Genomic DNA, 21,299 nt, shown 5'->3' with positions numbered 1-21,299 from the left:
GGTACACGTGGGGAGCTGGATAGATCAGATAGGTCATCTCTCAATTGTTTGAGCTCCTGAGACAGTTTTTCCACAGCTGAAATGATGGAAGGGGTGAGATTGTCTTTGAACTCTCCAAGCTGATGAATCACTTCATCCACTGTTGGTGGTGCTACATCATGCCAGGTTATTGATGCCAATGAGTGGGCCTACGATGATGGTGAACATACTGCCACAGGGGTTGTGTACATTCGACTTCATATGGATCTATGGGTGCACTCCCAGCATCCGGCCTATGACAGATCATCCCTCTACAATGGCTGACTCTCTCAGAGACTGGATGCCTTTCTCTAGCGTGGTCCAGTTGGCCAAATGACTCATAACATCGTCCTTGTATGGAAAGCTTTCCTTCACAGCTGCCAAGACCCGCCTCCAAAGGCTGATGGACTGTTTCTCTTTTGCAACTGTTTTGTCAATTCCCCCCTTCTCTAGCAAGTGATCCCAGCTGCTTGGCTTCTGTACCTTCTAGTCCATGACCATCAGCCCCATTGTCCCAGCATCAGAGCAACCAGGCAACGATGTGCTCCCCTGGGTGATGGGTGAAATCTTTTCGCATATTCCGTAACTCAGTTGAGGTCGGGTGTCAAGAAGTCACTTCTTCCTCTGATCCACATAATAATAACTCTTGTTCAGATGCTGTCCCATGTAGTAAGTGCATTGTTTCTACATATTTCTTCACTGTACGGGCTGTTTTGTGTGTCTCTTGTTTGCTTTTCCCCTTGTGTACAGAGGCAACCGATATTGGCACGAATCGGTCCTTTGGTTTAGCTGCAGCGACTATCATTGTGGTTGGAGTGGCTGCAGTGTCTGTCACTAGGGTTGGAGTGGCTGTCGTATCTGTTGCTGGAGTTGGTGCAGCCACTGTGCTTGGGGGTTGAATAGCACCAGCAGCTGTACTGTCTATTGCTGTCGGGTTTGGGTAGCTGCTGTACTTGTTGCTGGGGTTGGTGTAGTTGCTGTGTTTAGAGTTGGAGTAGCTGCATGGTCTGTTGTAGTCAGTTCGAGCATCTGCTGTACTTGCAGTTGGAGTAGCTGTGTTGTCTGTTGCTTTGCCGTCAGATCCAGAGACATCTTTTTCCCTGTGAAGGTGCTGGATAGTGTTGAACAGGGCTCTGTAAGCATAGGCCAAGCCCCAGCACGTTGCCATGATTTGTCCCTCTCTGGCATGACCAGGATGACAAAACACCTCATATTGAAGTGTCTTACTAGTTTTTCTGGATTTTGCACTTGTTCAGTGCTGAAGTTCCAAAGCACTGGAGGGGCGCACTGGCCTAGATACTTGCCCATACTATCCCACACACCCTGCCACTCATAACTGTCCAGCCTCGGGGAAAAATCTCTTGATCCTCCTATATTGTCATCTAATCCTAGACAAGACCCAAACCCAACTCTGCTTAACTTTTGAGATCAGACAAAATGGTTTTGGGTAAAACACATTCTGTGTGTGTGCCAACATGGTGATCCCTATCATAATCAGCAGTCAGGTCTCAAGGGTATTCAAATGCCTTTCAAAACCTTCAGAACTCTCAAATGATGCTATAGTCTGGTGGGGGAGCTGGGAAGGTAAGGGAATGTCTCTTCCACAGGTTGACTAGCCAAAGAGGAAAAAAAAAGGATGTGTAACTGCTAAACACTTCCATTATATACCTCCCAAAGTACAGAGGTGATGACCACACTGGGAACGCAAGCCAGATCAGTTTCATGATCAATGAATCTATTGTATTACAAGTCATTACCATAAAGTACAGTGAAACAACAACCTTAGCCCAAGTCCCCCAGCTGTTAAACACTAAAACAGCAAATACCAGCTGTAAGTAAGGTACAACATGTTGAAACTCTGAGAGCAAGAGCAACAACTTTGAGAGCCAATAAATCAGCATTGTGATGAGTGACTATTAATCCAAAACAATAAATGCTTGTCACAAATACAATTAGACACGCTCCAGTCAGATCTGTTGTTATCTCAACCCTTCGTGCCCCACATTGGGCATCACAAAGAACCATCATGGTTTAAGCCCAGCTGGCAACCCTAAACCACGCAGCCACTCGCTCACTCCCCACTTTCTTTCTTCCCCCGCTCACAGAGGGGTGAGGAGGAGAATTAAAAGAATGTAACTCCCATGGGTTGAGATAAGAACAGTCCAGTAACTAAGGTATAACACAAAACCATTGCTGCTACCACCAATGATAATGATAAGGGAAATAACAAGGGAAGAGAACACAACTGCTCACCACCTGCCAACCGATACCCAGCCTGACCCGAGCAGTGATCTACCCTTTCCGTGTAACTGCCCCCAGTTTACATACTGGGCATGATGTGCTGTGGCTTGGAATACCCCTTTGGCTAGTTTGAGTCAGGTGTCCTGTCTCTGCTTCCTCCCAGATTCCCTGCCTCCTTGGCAGAGCACGAGACTCAAAGTCCTTGGTTGGAGTAAACGTTACTTAGCAACAGCTAAAAACATCGGTGTTATCAGCGTTGTTGCCAGGCTGAAAGTCAAAAACATAGCACTGCACCAGCTACTAAGGAGAAAAATGACTGCTACTGCTGAACCTGGGACATTGGGGTACCAAAGACGTTTAAAGCCACTGGCATTCAACAGGAATGTAACTGAGGACCTGTACTTAATGTGCAAGAAGCTGGTATGCAGGACATCTGCGTGAAGGTGTTCCGTTTCTCTTGGGAGAAATATGTTTGACAAACACAGGCACCACACCTACGTATAACCCAGCAGTTTAGAGATGGGTACAACAAAGCAGCGACATTGGCTTGTGACACTGAAGAGCAACTACCTCAGAGATAAAGCCCAGTGTAATCAAATTTAACAGTTTTCTATGCCAACATTACAGAAGACTGGTTACTTCAGTTATTTAAGATGACCTCTGAGTTTGTGTTGCTAAGAATTGGAGTTACTTTTGGAATTCAGAATTATTTATACATAAGCATCAACTGATTCCTTACCCCTGAGGAGTTTCTGCACCAAGATTGGGTGGCGAGTTAGCTGGCAGGGGCAGGCCTGGATGCCTTTGGTCTTTGTTAGCAGGAGTACAGCCAAGCAATGCTTCACCCAACACAGTTGGTACTGACTGCACTGCTCCCTGACTGGGAGAGACCTGTAAAGGGAGATTTTCACAGTTAGGGAAATTCAGGATAACATAAATACTGCTTTGCAGGGTTCAGCTTAAAAAGACAAATACATTAATGCCATTCCCAGTGTGTTTTATAAAGCTTGTTGAAGACCTTTCCTCACTCAGCTCATAAGACGGAAAGACCTTAGAGTAACTTCTTAAACCTTATCTGAAATCCTAGAGAAAATGAAACCTGTGAAGTTAGTCTGACAACCTCACTGAAAATCCAGATGTGAACTTCCTTGTAGTGAGAAAATCTTTGTACTGGGATTCTAGGAAGTGTCAAGTAAAGAAGTGCTGTGCTGATGAAATCACATGTACAGTTCTTGTAGGAATACAACAGGCCTACCAAATTAGTGTCTTTAAAATCAGTCATTTTCTGTAGGGGTCCTTCCTCAGCTCCAATATCCATATTCCACTCCCACATATTCCACTTACTGCTGGGAGTTACACTACAGACTCATTGCCATCAACTCCAAACTATTTCCTTTCAGCTTTGGTATAACACAGCTGTCAGGCATTGAGACAAGCTCTCAAAACATCACTGGAATTAACTCCACATTAGAAGTCAGAGTACTCAGATATTAAGTGATAACAAAAAAACCCGATGACTTCAGCTTATCAATCCCATACATTCACATCCACCAAAATCAGAGAAACAATCAGACTTCCTGTTTTCTGTATTAAAAAGTACTTTCACTTGTAACCATTTGCAAGACATTTCCCAGCGACTACGAAAGTGCTAAAGGATCCAGTCCTCTGAAGCAAAGCTTTGAAGAGAATTAGAAGTATCTCACTTCACTACTTTAGGGAAAAAAAAAAAAAATGTCGTAAAACAAGCTATGAATTCAGATCATAGCAACTCCTCTGCAGGACATTTGGAATATGAGAAGAAGAGCAGCTTCTTGTGTACCAAGCAGGCTGCTCCATGGCTGAATACACAGAAAGCAAAAGAATGGCAAAGTGAGCACCCAAAAGATGCTGAAGGTACTCAAGCATGAGCTACAGAAACATCAGCAGAGTATGACTACAATACTTCATACTGATTTGCTGCACACTTTTCCTTAGCAGTAAATAAAAGTAGACCACTCTTTCCCTTGGGGAATGTTATCCTGTACTTGCTCCTCATGCTCTATCTTTGTGAAGCCATTCAAGATGTCTAATAGCAATATCCAGTCATTGCCAGATATACACAGCTGGCTTAGCACAGGACTGACTGCACAGAAGCTAAGAACACCAAGCCAGAAGAACTCGAACCCAAACCCCAACCCTCCCACCCCACCACCACCGTAGAGCTTCCAGAAGCCCTACCTAAAATGCAACTTTTGGTCTGAAACACTGGGGCCAAATTATAGTGCAAGTTTGAAGTGCTGTTCTTTAGCCAAGCCAAGATTTTTCATCAGCATTAAGTTACCCAGACCATCTTCTGACCTTTGAGACCGTTTTCTTAGATCTCAGTGACACTTGGCAGGTCACCCATAAAAGAAATAACAGACTTGGAAGTACCAGAAAAGTAGTTATATTCCCTTTTTGTACTGAAAAAACATTTTCCAGACTGCTGCTTGAATCCTCAAGCCATGCAAGTGTAGCTGAAGGCTTTGAGTTTAAGTACAAAACGGTTAAAGAATGTGAAAAAGCAAAGGTTATAGACTTGAGAACTGCTTTGGATTTTCTCCCACTCCAGAATACATGACTAGGCAGGTTAACTCTTAAGGAGGGGGCAAAAAAAGCACAGTTACCAAAACAAAAGCCAACCTTTAAGGCTCAGTTAACTTTTTGCTGATTATCACAAGATGTTTCTCTCATGCCTAGACAAGTTTCAAGGAACTCAACACACCCTCCCAGGGATTATATTTATTATTTTACTTTTCTATCTAATCCTTATTTAGGACTGCTCAGAGAAGTGACATAACCTTTATATAACAGTCATACATAACACAGCAAGGTATTACCTCAGGAGAAGATTTTGGGTGTTTAGCATCAAAACTTCCACTGTTCTCAGATGATTTCCTTTTCACGCCCCCAACTCTTTTAGATTTATCTGGAAGAGAAGGTGACCAGGATTAGTTTATTTATCACAAATCTGCCACTTAGTGTTTGAAGGACAAACAAAAACAGATCTTACCAGATTTTCCATTGCTGTCGTATATGATTTCAACGTGAATTAACTCTGGATCAAGAGTTTTTAAAGCTGGAATCTTGGAAAGGAACAAAAAACACAGAAGCAGCCATTTAAAGAGGTGAAAGTTTCTGTTTGAATGGATTTATCTTAGATGCTGTGGTACAGGCTAAGCTTAGACACTTAACTCCTAGGTTCTTTGAATACCAAGCTGAATTTAACAGTATTTGTTGCGACAGTGTCTCTGCATGAAAACACACACATAAACCAGTGCTTCAGAGCACTGTCTGCCCAGCACAAAGCAAAGAAACTATGATTATGTTTGCCTTCCTCTTAGACTAAGAATTTTAAGTCTCCCTCATTGTGCATAGAAGCCCATTTGTTGTCTGATAATTCCCCCAGCACCAGACAGAAACACTTTAGGGTAACAGGTTGTTCTGCACTACACCAACCTCTACTTTCTTTAAGCTTATTACAGTAAGGACAGAATTAAAAGTGATGTTGGTGGGGATAGAAATACAAGTTCTCACTCATTTCCCCATCTTTGTTTGTAAACCCACACAGCAAGTGGCTCTTACCTCCTGACAGTTGACTTCTAGAGTTCTGGTGGTCGGATTACCATTGACAACAACAGCTGTGAACCACTGAGTAGATGGATCCAGGCTATAAATTCTGATTTTTGAACCAATTATGTTTTTCCCACCTTAAGAATTGATAAAAAAATACAAGAAAAAGGAGCTTAAGAAAAAAAAGGAGCATGAAGATCATCAGTTACCAACATGAATTTGCTGACAGTACTGCATGCAGGATGCAAGTAAGCAAACAAACGGAGAACCTTGAGAAAACTTACCAGAGAGCTGAGAAGGATAAAAAAGCATGATAATACTACGTACAGCTACCTCCTTCCTGCAACAGTTCAATGAACTTTTCTGGAGGTTAAGGCATACAGCAGAGGTCAGACTGACCTCTGCATTTCAGACAGTGAGACAGAACAGTGGACATGGAAATGAAGATTCAATTCTTTGTCTCTTAACAGTATTGGAAATGACAACCCTAAGTTACAATATTTGTCTTTCCATAAAAGGAAGGTATTTCTTGCATATGCAAGCACATGGCTCCAAATATACTCGTGTGAACCCAGTAATTAGGAATTTGAAGGTGGCAAATATAAACCCACCAAATTAAACTTGACTAAAAAAGTCTCTAAAACTTGGGAAGTTTCATAAACAAGAAGCAGACAAAAAAAAAAAAAAACCACAAAACAAATCAGGTTACTCAAATGTATAAACAACTCCACATAATGGCTTTAACCTGAAAGAGGAGAGATTTGGATTACATAGTGGCAGAAGCTCTTCCCTGTGAGGGTGCTGAGGCACTGGCACAGGGTGCCCAGAGAAGCTGCGGCTGCCCCATCCCTGGCAGTGTTCAAGGCCAGGTTGGATACAGGGGCTTGGAGCAACCTGCTCTAGTGGACGGTGTCCCTGCCCGTGGCAGGGGGCTGGAACTGATCGAGCTTTAAGGTCCCTTCCAACCCAAACCATTCTACGACCCGATGAATTCCAGTGAGAATTGCTACAAATCTGATACCTCTTCATAATCACCAAGTCATCTCTATGTGCCTGAAATACATAATCAGTCTCAAAGAGTTCTTGAAATTTAAATCTCCATAATTCTTCACATCTTGCATTCGCTGCTGTAAAAGTGGTATCAGTATTTTAAAAAGGCTTTTACCCCTAAGCCAGATTAGTGTCATTTACCCCATCACTGCAAAGATTTCCCCTTAGACTTGAGTATTTATTGCCAGTTTTCTGCTACAGAGCATGCTTGTACCTTGCACCAAGCGTGTTTCATCCAGGTGCTTCTTAACCAGAGCCTGAATTTCTTCATTAACATTTTGATCATCCTTAAGAGGAAGCCTGGAATTGTCCACATCCTATTCAGGAAGCAAAACAAGAAGTTGGTATTAGGAGTAATGCTTTTGATTAACAAAACACCGTAATATTTAGAGACAAAATAGAAGCAATTCAGAGAAGTCCAACAGGTTTCTCATTAGCCTGTCTTCCTTCAGCTCCTAGGATACTGGATTTATTGAGGCAGACATCATTTCCTTACCACTCATTTGGATGGAGCATCTGCAAACCAGCCTGAAGTGAGCTCTCCAGGTCCACTTTGATATTGTTCTGAAAACAGCCTAGCTTTGGTTTCCTACATTGCTAATGAGCACTGACTTCAATGGAACCATCAAGCTTTTTAATTGGGGATTTGAAGTTCTCAGAAACAGCAACTTTAAGTAGTCCTGAGCAGATGTCAATGCAAGTATTTTCAGTTTTGTTTCTATTTATATTATAACACCAGGACCTAGCCCATCTCAAAGCACCATTACAAAATGTTCACATGAATGAAAACAGCTACATCAAAATAATTCAGAGTTATTAATAGAATCATAGAATAGCTGGGGTTGGAAAGGACCTTAAGATCATCTACTTTCAACTCCCTGCCACGGGAAGGGACACCTCGCACTAGACCATGCCGTCTAAGGCTCTGTCCAACCTGACCTTGAACACTGCCAGGGATGGAGCATTCACAACTTCCCTGGGCATCATGTATTTATATTCCAGAGGGGTTTATTTCCTCTATTATCAAATACACCAAATGGAAAATGGAAATGGAAAGTTTAGAGCAAGTTTTTACCAATAGCTCAGAGCCCCAGTGAAAAAACAACAGGTTTTGTTGGGTTTTGCATTTGATCCCAGGCATTGCTCTGGTACCTGTAAGAAGCAGAAGGCTGAAGAGCTGATAGTGAAGAAACTATTATTCAAGCTGCCAGAAGAGCAATCTTCTCTTCTGCAGTATTGAGATAAGACTGTTACATACAGAAATCTCTACTCTGCTGTTGAGCCAACACAGGCAAGACAACAATCTACAACTCAGATTTAGCTTAAAGTAATTCTTTTGTTAGTCTCTCAAGAAGAGTTGTCTATTTGCTGACTTAACAAGTCAAAGTAGAACACTACTGATGGCACTACCACCAGCCTCAACATGAGACAGCTATTACTAGTTTCATTCAGACTGTTTGTAGGTCTTGAAGTATTTTTCTGAAATGGTTAAATCCTTTACCATTAGGAGATACTGTTCTTCAAACTGCCTGACCAGTCATGCAGGGCAATTGTTTCAACCTAATTCTCACTAATCAGCTTCCTTCCTGGTGCTCAATAAGGGGACTGTAATTCAACCACCTCGTTTACATCCTGCCCAATTCCTCATTTGTTTAGGATGTGATGAGTTTCTATGAAACAGCAAGATTTATTCCAGACATCCCTGCAACTCCTTTCACAGCAAGAACAAAGTGAAGCTATTCCAGATTATCCACACCACCAACATGATGGGATCGCTGTCACCTGAGCTGAATAACTGTCCTAGCACACACCCTCAGCAGCTCTTATAAGTAACCACATCCTGGATCAGCTTCAGAAGGTTTTTATTCAGACGACACATTCCGTTCAGAACTGATATTTATGAGCTATAGCAACAAACACCTACTCCAAGTTTTCACCCATCTAAAGTTTTCATTTAGAATACATTAACTTGAGTTATCTTCAATACCAAGATACAAGATTATCTTCCATCTTCATAATGTCATACAAGGTTACCTGAATGGGTGTCAAAAGGTCTTTAGAAAGAAAAACACATTTCTCTTCACCAAGATAACGTACTGAAACCATTGATCCCAGGCCAGCTTTGTCCACTAAGGATTTGTAAGTCTAGAAAAGTGATAAACATTGTCTTAGAAACAGAGCAAGAACATCTCATCATTCCTCATTTGCATTTAAACAAATACTTTCGTTTTGCATCTATTTCTCTGTTAAGATACCACATCTACACACAGCTTGAGACAAACCAAGTTTCTAATACATGCCTAACACAGGATTTACTGGACTTGAAAATCCATACTTGAAATTAATTTTATTTATTAAAATAAGTTTAAAAATTCAGTTCAGACACCAGTCCCAGAGAAGAAAAAGGGTTTTGGGGCAGGAGTTAGCAGGGCTTATTGACAGGGCTTTAAACTAGTTATGAAGGGGGGAGGGGATTTAACTGGGCCTGTTGGGGACAAGCCCAAGAGGAACATGCTAGGGATTGAAGGATGGCGGGCTAAGGAGGACTATCAATCTCTTGTTTCACTTGTGGGAAAGGATAGCTTTTTAGACCCTGTCCCACAGGGGAAAAAGGGTACTAGGACTGGCTCCCTGAAATGCCTGTACACCAATGCACGCAGCATGGGGAATAAACAGGAGGAGTTAGAAGTCTGTGTGCGGGCTAAAGGTTATGATCTAGTGGCGATTACAGAGACATGGTGGGACAGTTCACATGACTGGAATGTGGTCATGGATGGCTATGTCCTTTTTAGGAAAGATAGGTCAGCAAAGCGAGGTGGTGGAGTTGCTCTTTACGTGAGAGAGCAACTAGAATGTATTGAGTTCTGTCCGGGGTCGGATGAGGAGCAAGTGGAATGTCTGTGGGTACGAATCAAGGGGCTGACTGGCACGGGTGATACAGTTGTGGGGGTCTATTACAGACCTCCTGATCAGGACGAAGGAGTTGATGAGGCTTTCTACAGGCAACTGGAAGTAGCCTCGCGACTACATACCTTAGTCGTCGTGGGGGACTTTAATTACCCCGATATTTGCTGGAAGACTCACACAGCCAGTCATTCACAGTCTAGGAGGTTCCTCGAGTGCATTGATGATAATTTCTTAATGCAAATGGTGGACGTACCAACTAGGGGAGCAGCGCTGCTAGATTTAGTACTCGCCAGCAAGGAGGGTTTGGTCGAAGTGGTGACGGTCAATGGCAGCCTTGGCTGCAGTGACCATGAGATGGTGGAGTTTAGGATCCTGTGTGGGAGGAATAGAATACCTAGCAAAGCCACAGTTCTGGATTTCCGAAGGGCCAACTTTGGCCTCTTCAGTCAACTGCTAAGGGAAGTCTCATGGGAAAGTGTACTAGGCGGTAAAGGGGCTCAAGATAGTTGGTTAGCATTCAAGGACCGCTTCTTCCAAGCTCAGGATCGGAGCGTCCCAATGAGTAGGAAGTCAAGTAAGGGATCTAGGAGACCGGCGTGGTTAAACAAGGAGCTGCTGGGCAAACTCAAGTGGAAAAGGAGAATCTATGGATTATGGAAGGAGGGGCTGGCCGCTTGGGAGGAATATAGGACAGTTGTCAGAGGATGTAGGGAGGCAATTAGGACAGCTAAGGCCTCCTTGGAACTCAATCTTGCTAGTCGGGTTAAAGACAATAGAAAGGGCTTCTTCAAATACATAGCAAATAAAACTAACACAAGAGGCAATATAGGCCCACTGCTGAACGAAGTGGGTACCCTGGAGACAGAGGATATAAAGAAGGCAGAGGTGCTGAATGCCTTCTTTGCCTCTGTCTTTACTCCTGCAGACTCTCCCCGAGGGCCCCAGATTTCTATAGCCCCAGAAGGAGTCAGGACAAAGGAGGAGTTTGCTTTGGTAGATGAGGATTGGGTTAGGGATCAGCTATGCAATCTGGACATCTGTAAATCGATGGGTCCGGATGGAATGCACCCACGGGTGCTGAGGGAGCTGGCGGAGGTCATTGCTAGGCCACTTTCCATCATCTTTGGTAAGTCGTGGGAAACGGGCGAGGTGCCTGAGGATTGGCGGATGGCAAAGGTCACACCAATCTATAAGAAGGGCAAGAAGGAGGACCCGGGTAATTATAGACCGGTCAGCCTTACCTCCATCCCTGGAAAGGTGATGGAACAACTTATTCTTGACTCCATCACTAGGCATATCAAGGATGAGGGGGTCATTAAGAACAGCCAACATGGTTTTATGAGGGGGAAGTCATGTATGACCAACCTTATAGCCTTCTATGAGGAAGTGACTAGGTGGAGGGATGATGGTAGAGCGGTAGATGTAGTTTTTCTTGATTTCAGTAAGGCATTTGATACTGTCTCCCACAGCATCCTCATAGATAAGCTAAGGAAGTGTGGGCTTGACGATCAAGTAGTGAGGTGGATCGAGAACTGGTTGAAAGGAAGAAGGCAGAGAGTTGTGGTCAATGGCGCAGAATCTAGCTGGAGGTCTGTGACTAGTGGAGTTCCTCAGGGGTCGGTGCTGGGACCGGTGCTGTTTAATATTTTCATCAATGACCTGGATGAGGGAACTGAGTGCACCCTCAGCAAGTTTGCTGATGACACAAAACTGGGAGGAGTGGCTGACACACCAGAGGACTGTGCTGCCATTCAGCGAGACCTGGACAGGCTGGAGAGTTGGGCGGGGAGAAACTTGATGAAATTTAACAAGGGCAAGTGTAGAGTCTTGCATCTGGGGAAGAACAACCCCATGTACCAGTACAGGTTGGGGGTTGACCTGCTGGAAAGTAGTGAAGGGGAAAGGGACCTGGGGGTCCTGGTGGATAGGAGGATGACCATGAGCCAGCAATGTGCTCTTGTGGCCAAGAAGGCAAATGGCATCTTAGGGTGCATTAGAAAGGGAGTGGTTAGTAGGTCAAGAGAGGTTCTCCTCCCCCTCTACTCAGCCTTGGTGAGGCCGCATCTGGAATATTGTGTCCAGTTCTGGGCCCCTCAATTCAAGAAGGACAGGGAATTGCTTGAAGGAGTCCAGCGCAGAGCCACAAAGATGATTAAGGGAGTGGAACATCTCCCTTATGAGGAGAGGCTGAGGGAGCTGGGTCTCTTTAGCTTGGAGAAGAGGAGACTGAGGGGTGACCTCATCAATGTTTACAAATATGTGAAGGGTAGGTGTCAGGATGATGGAGCTAGGCTTTTTTCAGTGATATCCAGTGATAGGACAAGGGGCAATGGGTGTAAACTGGAGCATAGGAAGTTCCACGTTAACATCAGGAAGAACTTCTTTACTGTAAGAGTGACAGAGCACTGGAACAGGTTGCCCAGGGGGGTTGTGGAGTCTCCTACACTGGAGATATTCAAGGCCCACCTGGACAAGTTCCTGTGTGATGTACTGTAGGTTACCCTGCTCTTGCAGGGGGGTTGGACTAGATGATCTTTTTAGGTCCCTTCCAACCCTTGGGATTCTGTGATTCTGTGATTCTGTGATTCAGGGGACTGTCATTAACAACAATTAATCATTCAGCTCAACAGGAAGAATTTACTAATACTAAAAGTTCTAATTGTGGCTATGTTAATGGAAGCCCTCCTTATGGTAGGTTGAAGGAATAACTAAAATCAATGAAGGCTGCTGCATGGCTTGCATTAAAGTTCTCAAAGGTTATGCAACATTGACAACACACTGAACCTTAGTTTAGGCATGTATGATGCTTTGAGAGCCTCATAGCTGTGATACCACTACAAGTACATTGCTGTAGTATATACAGCATACTATGGAGCTATACTGCGATAGCCTCATGGTTGTTATACCAGTGCAGTACCAACACAATTACACCAAAGGCTTTAAGGACAAGAAACAAAGATTTCCTTTAAAAGCTTCAAAACTGTTCCTAGGTTAAACTTTGTCTGGTCCTGCAGTAGCAGCTCTGAGTGGAAAAGCATCAGGGAGCCTGGAACACCAGAAGTGTCCAGAATAATTCCTTCCTACGTGAACAGTACATTTGTGCCCCATTTAAATGAAGAAAATCATTTTGATAGATTATGTGTTTGGATTTTCAAAGGACTGATCAAGCAAGAAGACTTTCTTCCCCTTTGTTGTTTTCACTTCAGTTTGGACAGCTTTGTAGGGGCAGTATCACCAGAAAAAGAACAAGAATCTCTCCAGGAGCAACTGGGTATTACAGCTCTGTAAAGTTACCCTGTTTGTCAGAAACTCTTATATACTTGAATCAACAAGTTGAGATCAAGATTTAAGTAAATTAATACACCACCGCCCCCCCCCGCCTTTGTGACCCCTTCTTTCCTGCCTGTGTAGTGGTAAAGGCAGCCTTCAGTGTTGTGCTTGTCTTTATCCTACATCACTCCCTGCTAAATGAGCTTTGGAACACGTACACTGCATGAACTGACATGTCAACGCATCATGAGGAAAACCTTATGCATAAATTGAAGACAAGTATCCAGTAAGCACTGTTCAGGTACTTGGAAAGGGACAACAGCTAAGTTTAACTAAGCAGGTTTTCAGAACATTGTATCAGCAAAATCCACTGTTAGAACTACTGATATTAATGCATAGGTCAGGAAATAAAATTAAGGATTCATCTTTCCACTTCCTCTCCCATCCTGTTTGGCCCTACCAGCAATAAATATCTGCTTAGACTAGCTTTGCTTAAGAAAAAAGCTCAGCTAAAATGCAGCAGCGCAAATTACACTGCATACCTTATACTTAGCAGATTTAAGAGTATTAAAACATGGGCTACAACTTCAGCGTAATTAATATTCAGAACGTTTACATCTTTGTTTATTTAACAACTACTTTTAGGAGTAGCAGTATTCAAAGTAGTCAAGTAAAACTATCCTGGCTGAATACATTAAGAAATGTGCCCTGTTCACCTCCACGGGCTCATCTGCCTAGCCAGCCATGCATGGCAGTTACAGGAAGGTTAGTTCTCTGGCTTGTACAGTGTAGCTCAGGTTTTTCTACGCACTAAGTCCAAATCTCACAAATCATCTGTGCCAGGCAGCCATCACATCAGTCATTCCAATTCTTGTTGTCTCAGATCAAGGATCACTGAAGAATTAACAGCACTTGAGGCAGAGTAAAACAAGAATTTAAGATATAAATACACGCTATCCTTAGAAACCTACTATTGACCCTTTTTTCTTTCTTTTCTTAGCTGCAGTTTCATGAAAGGAGGAAGAAACATGAGACTAGAGGGAGAAGGAATTAACATTGTACAGAACAGTGGCTTGGGAGGGAAGCAAAGCCATAAAAATACATCCCTGTATCTTAGGCAGAACATACCAACTTCAGATGCTTACAGGCTCTGCCTAGCTCTAGCTATACAAGGAGATTTAGTCTCCCTTCAGATTACATGTTACAAGTACAAAAGTGAAGCTATACTTGAGAAATTCACACTTGTAACAACACTGTCCTCAGAAGGTGGAACTGCAAAACCAAAGTGAGGCCAAGTGTATACTTGCCATAGCAGGCCACTGGACAGGAGACACAGAACCAGCATGAGATTTTCTTTCAGCCAGTACCAGTTTTTGCTCCACCAGGAATGCTCTCATTTTATGGCTGTAGACTTCTATCCATCTTCGTTTTTCCCATGACTCATCATCAAATTCTACACAAATCTACAGAAAGGAAACAAAGCAAAGGAGTGACTAATCAGAAAATTCAGACACATGCAACATGGAAAAGGATAAGCACCAATTTCATCAAGGAAAAAAAACAAACAAGAGTACTTGTAATGCAAAGATGGTTATTGCTTTTTTGTGACACCATCAAGCAATCACTACAGTATCTCAGCCTGACCTAGTAGCTTCTAGGGGAGAGCCAATGTTAACTGGTTTGTCATCATTGCTGTCTCATAAAACATTAATATTCTTATTTAACTCTACAACCATCCCATCTCAGGAAGTCCTCTGCTGCTCAAAGACAGCTACATGTGATAACTCTGCCACCAGTGTTTACAACCAGGTCAAAATCATACACATACAAAACTCTAAAGAATTGTAGAGAACAGTGTCAGATGCATTTCCAACAAGCTCCAAATCAGAGTACTTGAATAAACAAGATGAGTTTTTCCAGAAATATTAAGAGTCCCAAAAATCAGCTTTAATTAATATATTGAAAGCAAATGACAGTTAAGGTGATCAAGTCATAATGTGAAGAAGGTCACTTGCTGCCTGCTTTGAACTGGTATTTATCTTTGAGTCTCTGAAGTATCTACACAAACTTTAAGAGGAGAGCAGTTCTTACTTCATAGCAAAACCATGTGCAGTTTCTTTGGGATGGCATTGTCCTTCTTTCAAAGACAACATAAAGAGATGAGCAAAAGCTCAGGAAAGACAACTCTGCCTGAATACAGGAACTGGACTGCCTACCAAGACAACAGTAGAGCACTACTCAGACACATCACTCCCTCTTCCCATAAAATAGCAAGATCCAACCCAAATACATTTAACTAACAGCAGAGAAAGCTCGGTTGAGTGAATCTTAGAAACAGCCCCTTGTGTTTAGCTTCATTCTCAGGGGAAAGGCAAGTAAAAGCAGTACAGCATTACCACAAGAGTGCTAATGGGTGCACAAATTAATTTAGTCATTTTGAAGTTCACGGAAACAATTAAAGAGATAAGCAAATAGCACAAGTACCAGAACCAGAATGGCTCGTTTTTTGCATAGGATCAACACAAACGGGAAAACACAGCTGAGAAAATACTCTTTAGAAGTAGCTGATAGCCCTATTTACAGCTTGGTTTTCTATACAGAAAGCGAAGTTTAGAAGAATAGATATTTCTGTTCCTTTAGAGACCTCTTCCTCTCCACCCCCCCCCCCCAAATCTATTACTATTTTGGGTCTAACTATATATTGCTCTTCCACAAAACTGTGGGAGAGGAAAGGAGATGGCACATGGGTTGGTACAAAAAGCTTTCTACACCTCAGTTGTCTACTCTGCAGCTTCTATAACACTCTTACTGGAGAGCGCATCAACTCAATTGCTTCTGGCAGAACTGTAACCAGTTACAACCCAAACCATGCTGTGATTCTGTGACACTCCTCACTGTAAGTACAGCATGGGCACAGTCCCACTGCCTAGAGATGCAGAGAGCTTCACCCCTGCTGCAAACACACAAGCAGCTCAGCTTCTAACTCTGAGCTCTTCATAACTAAGTTCACACTTTCAGAGAAGAGTTACAAACAGGTAGGTTTTCCTTCTGCTTGACATGGAGCAAGTGCTTCTCCAGTTAATCAGAGGTTACAAAGATTCTCATTAAAAAGAAACAGTTTCAATTGAAAGATGGCACTGTTGTTGCTGTCATAGAACAGCCTATGACCAAAGTCCCTTGGGGAAACAAGTAAGAGTACCGTGTAACAAGATGGGATGACTATAAGGGAGGTTTGTCCCTTAGTGAGTAAGTACTTTGTATACTATAGTAATCCCCAGCCATGCTTGAATGGTTTTACTGAGAGCAGTTGCCAAATAGCCCCTTTAAAACTTACAGTCTCAAACAGTGAGGTCAAACAGTGGAAGTCCCTTGACTTCCACCCAAAAAGTAGTTACCAAATTACACACGGCTTGCAGTAACTGAATGTGTGTTTAAAAATCCCTTTGGTAATCATGACTAAGAAGTAGTCACTACTCAAGAAGAGTCTGAGAAGCCTCCAACACCATACATGAACATGGTACATCTTTCAAGACAGCAGAAGTACTTTGCTCATTCAAAGAGCAAGAAAAGTCACCAATCCCAACAACACAGGAGAGCTTTGGTTTCATCTCCAAGGAAAAGAAAGCGTCCACAACTGACAAGATCTTAAATGACATTGAGGCAACACACAGAAATAAATCCCAGGCACAGCGGGTGCCATAACAATATGCACATTTTTAAATGCTGGTGTTAGAAGGAACATTTATAATTAGTTTGAGGCAATTTCCAGCATTAGCACAAACACGCTGAGAGCTTTAAGCAGAGGTGCACATGTTTTCAAGCATGGTGGCACAGCAAAGTTGACCAAGACAACTTCTCTCCCCCAACAACAGCGTGTATATATACGTGTATACACACACCCACATGAATTTCCAGGTCACACGGTAAGCGCTTTAGTTTAAGCAGGTGTCTTTGAAAGTTTCCGGTTACCTTCAGGTCTTGTTTGGATATATCCGTGTGGGAAACTGCTCGGATCCTGCCTGACTTCCAGGGCCATTCCGAGATGCAGTTGGTATCCCACGACCTGTCCTCTTCTTCTGAGAGGCTGAGGAACCTCTTCCCCACGAGCAGCGACCAGCTCCCCTCGAGCCTCAGCACCATTTTAACTCATCGGGAGACCTCCAGAGCAGAAACCGATGAAGGAGAATAAGAAACCAAACCAAGACCAACGGAGGCGGCGGTCAGCTGGCAGCCCCCCGCCCGCCTTCCCTCACGGGGAGCCGCGGCGGCCGGGAGATGCGTTGCTTTCCTTCTCCCTCTCCCGTTCCCCCCCTTTCTTCTCTCCCTCCCCCGCTTCTTCCCAAGCGGCTCAAGCCGAGCGCTCGGACACCCGCAGGATGCCCACGGTCCTGTTAATCATTGCCTCAGTGGGGGTGGCTGCAGGGAAATACCACAAGCTGCTGCACTGCAGCTCCCGGAGAGCCCCACGGCTGCCGACCGCCTCCCTGCCTCCTCCTCAGCCCCGCCGCCTCTTTGTTCCCTCCCTGCCAAGAGCCGAAACGGGGGGCGGCAGCTGAAGAGAACGCAGGGGAACAAGCGGCCCGGCCGAGCTCCTTCCGGACGCCCCTGCGCGTCACCAACACCCGCTCCTGCTCACCTCAAACACCCCTCTCCTTACGCCCCTGCCCTCACCTGCTTCCCCCTCCCCAGCCCCCGCCGCCACCCGGCGCACCCCGCGGTCAGTCAGACGGCGCCGGCCCCGCGGTCTCCGCGCAGGGACCCGCCGGCAGCCGCTGCGCAGCGCGGCACTGCTCGGCCCCTCAGCAGCGCGCCCTCCCGCCCGCTCCCCACCCCGGCGCGCAGCCGGCCCCCACCGCTCCATCCCGCACTCCTATTGGCTGTAGCGAGGCAGCGGGGCGGGGCTAAAGGCAAGCCTCCCGCTGTGATTGGCCTAAAGGGGCGGTGCCCTCTCGCTCGGCCACGCCTCGAAACCGTTGCTCAGCAGATGGCGGATCACAAAAAAGGGATGGTATCCTTCCGCGAAGCGTCGAGGGAAGGAGTCCTCCAGCACGCCCACGTTGGCGGAGGGACCAAAGATGGGGCCAAATGTGGAGAACCAAATATGTTGTAGGACGTTTTGTGCCGTAAGGCTTGTGTTTGTGCCTCAGGCGAGCTGAGCCTTAAGCCCCAAGGCCCGCTTTTGGAGGTGGCGGAAGGATCCGAGGGAGGCAAGAGGCGTGAATCGTCCGGTTATACGTGCAGCTCGCGGCGTACTCAGATATAGCACAGGGGGAGGGGGCACATGCGGGGCGCTGCTGCGCAGGCGCGGAGTGGCAAGGTGCACCTGCGGGGGCGCTGCGGGACAGCCTCTGCGCCTGCGCAGGACCAGCACCTGCCCCGGGGCAGCTTCTGCGCATGCGCAATGGAATGGGGGAATGGCGAGGGACGGGTGGAGGCGAATGACGCCCGCCGCCATCTTGTTGGGGTGCATTGGTGGCTGAAGTGAGCTTGCATGGCTGGGTCGTGTGTGGTGGGAGAGGTGGCGAGGGAAAGAATAATGTGGTGTTAGAGGTTCCTGGGAAAGATGGCGGGCTTTGGAGAAGCTCTGGTTGGAGTTGATGTGGGTTATGGGGTTGTGTCTGCAGTAAAATGGCTTCCACCACCTGAGGTGTCTCATTGGTTTCATGTGAGAGCTCTGTGTTATAATGAAAGAATAGCCAAGGTAGTAAAGAGAACAAGTAGTTAAAGTGAGGATATGGTAATGAGGTAGCTGGTGGAATTCTGAGTGACCTCACATGACATGGAATCATAGAACAGTTTGGGTTGGAAAGGACCTCAAGATCATCCAGTTCCAACACCCCTGCCACAGGCAGGGACACCTCACACTAAACCATCCCACACAAGGCTTCATCCAACCTGGCCTTGAACACCGCCAGGGATGGAGCATTCACAACCTCCCTGGGCAACCCATTCCAGTGCCTCACCACCCTAACAGGAAAGAATTTCCTCCTTATATCCAATCTAAACTTCCCCTGTTTAAGTTTGAACCCGTTACCCCTTGTCGTGTCCCTACAGTCCCTGACGAAGAGTCCCTCCCCAGCATCCCTATAGGCCCCCTTCAGGTACTGGAAGGCTGCTGTGAGGTCCCCACGCAGCCTTCTCTTCTCCAGGCTGAACAGCCCCAACTTCCTCAGCCTGTCTTCATACGGGAGGTGCTCCAGTCCCTGATCAGCCTCATGGCCCTCCTCTGAACTTGTTCCAGCAGTTCCATGTCCTTTTTATGCTGAGGACACCAGAACTGCACACAATGCTCCAGGTGAGGTCTCCCAAGAGCAGAGTAGAGGGGCAGGATCACCTCCTTCACCCTGCTGGTCACGCTCCTTTGGATGCAGCCCAGGATACGGTTGGCTTTCTGGGCTGCGAGCGCACACTGAAGCCGGCTCATGTTCATTTTCTCATCGACCAGCACCCCCAAGTCCTTCTCCGCAGGGCCGCTCTGAATCTCTTCTTTGCCCAACCTGTAGCTGTGCCTGGGATTGCTCCGACCCAGGTGTAGGACCTTGCACTTGTCGTGGTTGAACTTCATGAGGTTGGCATCAGGCCATGCCAAGATGCATGCTCATCTTTTACCACAGCATGAACATTATTCCCAGAGGATGTGGGAGGAGAAATGAAAAAAGTACCCAAGGCCAAGAAGCTGTTGAGTCATCCAATTGACTAGAAAGCAGTGGGTGTTCAGCTCTGGGTTTCCATCACAAAAGATGTCTGAGCTCCAAAAGTCACCATCAAACAGCAGCAGGGGACCTGCTGCAGGTAGGACATTCCTGCCACGTTATGGTCTTATCGTCCATGTTCTCAAAGAAGCCAGTCCCACACTTGTGTTAAATGCATCTGTAAAGCTTTTCCCACCAGTTTCCTTCATGCCTCTCCACTGGCCACTTGTCTACTGCTACATTCAGACATATCCATGTGTGAAATCCAGAATTTTCTGTGTGCCAGGAAGGATGCTGGAGATGGACTCTTCATCAGGAACTGTAGCAATAGGACAAGGGGTGATGGGTTTAAACTGAAACAAGGGAAGTTCAGGTTAGATATAAGGAAGAAGTTCTTTACTGTGAGGGTGCTGAGGCACTGGAATGGGTTGCCCAGGGAAGCTGTGAATGCTCCACCCCTGGCGGTGTTCAAGGCCAGGTTGGACAGAACCTTGGGTGACATGGTTTAGTGTGAGGTGTCCCTGCCCAGGGCAGAGGGTCGGAACTGGATGAGTTTAAGGTCCTTTCCAACCCAAACCATTCTGTGATTCACTGTGTCATTCACACCATGGAAATCTGGCAGCCCAATTCCTCTGATAACTTCTAAGGTCGGTGACTTGTAGTCATAAGATGAAACTAGTAATTTGTAGAATTTTTGCCAGGGAAAACAAGTAAAAGTGAATAATAGAAAGTGAGTCACTTATACCACCTACTGCATGTAGCCCGAAGAGAGTCTCAGTATTTGACACTGAATGGAGAGCCAGTTTATTTTACTTCTCAGGTTTAGATAGTTAATATATAGACCAAACCTACAACATGGAATTTGTGATAAGATATTGTATAAAGCAAGCTACTTTTGAAACTAGTTTAAGTGTAGGTACTAGCTCTTGTAACAGCAGCTTTACAATGTATCCATCGTGCTATATGGGTGTTGTATACCAATCCTTGTTTAAATCCCTTAGTTTTTATGTATATAAAACACATTGCCTCGAAGAGTAGCTGATTAATACATACAGGAAGAGTCATGTTAGGCAATAAAGAAGCAATATTAGTCAATACAATAGATCAGACTGTTGGTAGCATTCTACTTGCCTAATGGTGATTTATCTTTTCCATTAGCACTGGTATAAAGGAAAGCTTTAAGGAGAGACTTGAAAGACAACAGTGTGAGTTTTCTGAATGAGCAGCTCCCACGTGCAAAGAGGAGCATGAAGATTGATCAAAGATGTTTTAAAATGTGATGGTTTGGGTATGTACTGGCTTAGGGGGCCCAGACTAGGAGCAAGCACAGGGTGATAGCTACAGTGACATAGTCCATTAATGACCTTGAAAATGAACTAAATAGAACCATGGAACGATTTGTGTTGGAAGAGTCCTTAAAGCTCATCCAGTTCCAGCCCCTGCCACGGGCAGGGACACCTTCCACTAGAGCAGCTTGCTCCAAGCCCCTGTATCCAACCTGGCCTTGAACACTGCCAAGGATGGGACAGC

The 21,299-nt window shown here is 45.1% G+C and overlaps 1 protein-coding gene across 5 annotated transcripts in view; it reads right to left on the bottom strand.

Moving 5' to 3' along the window:
• Positions 1–17,888, bottom strand: part of KDM3A (lysine demethylase 3A) — a 40,598-nt gene extending 22,710 nt beyond the window's left edge. For 4 of the 5 annotated variants that reach the window (XR_010608584.1, XR_010608586.1, XM_065661516.1 and 1 more), the window contains exons 1-9: positions 17,789–17,888; positions 17,047–17,235; positions 14,385–14,540; positions 8,935–9,045; positions 7,115–7,217; positions 5,863–5,987; positions 5,291–5,363; positions 5,118–5,206; positions 2,999–3,150 (exon numbers count right to left, since the gene is read on the bottom strand). Coding sequence is in view for 3 of the 5 variants with exons in the window: in XM_065661516.1 (XP_065517588.1) it covers positions 2,999–3,150; positions 5,118–5,206; positions 5,291–5,363; positions 5,863–5,987; positions 7,115–7,217; positions 8,935–9,045; positions 14,385–14,540; positions 17,047–17,217 (980 nt within the window). In the remaining 2 variants the exon portion in view is untranslated. Of the gene's footprint in view, positions 1–2,998; positions 3,151–5,117; positions 5,207–5,290; positions 5,364–5,862; positions 5,988–7,114; positions 7,218–8,934; positions 9,046–14,384; positions 14,541–17,046; positions 17,236–17,748; positions 17,767–17,788 lie in introns of those variants that run through there. The other variant, XM_065661525.1, reaches the window with a different exon arrangement.
• Between the last annotated feature and the right edge of the window lie 3,411 nt (positions 17,889–21,299).

This window comes from Lathamus discolor, chromosome 1 (assembly GCF_037157495.1).
Source record: "Lathamus discolor isolate bLatDis1 chromosome 1, bLatDis1.hap1, whole genome shotgun sequence".
Classification (NCBI taxonomy): Eukaryota; Metazoa; Chordata; class Aves; order Psittaciformes; family Psittacidae; genus Lathamus; species Lathamus discolor.
Note: the sequence above shows the minus strand (reverse complement) of the source record. Positions and strands in the feature narration are given on the sequence as shown.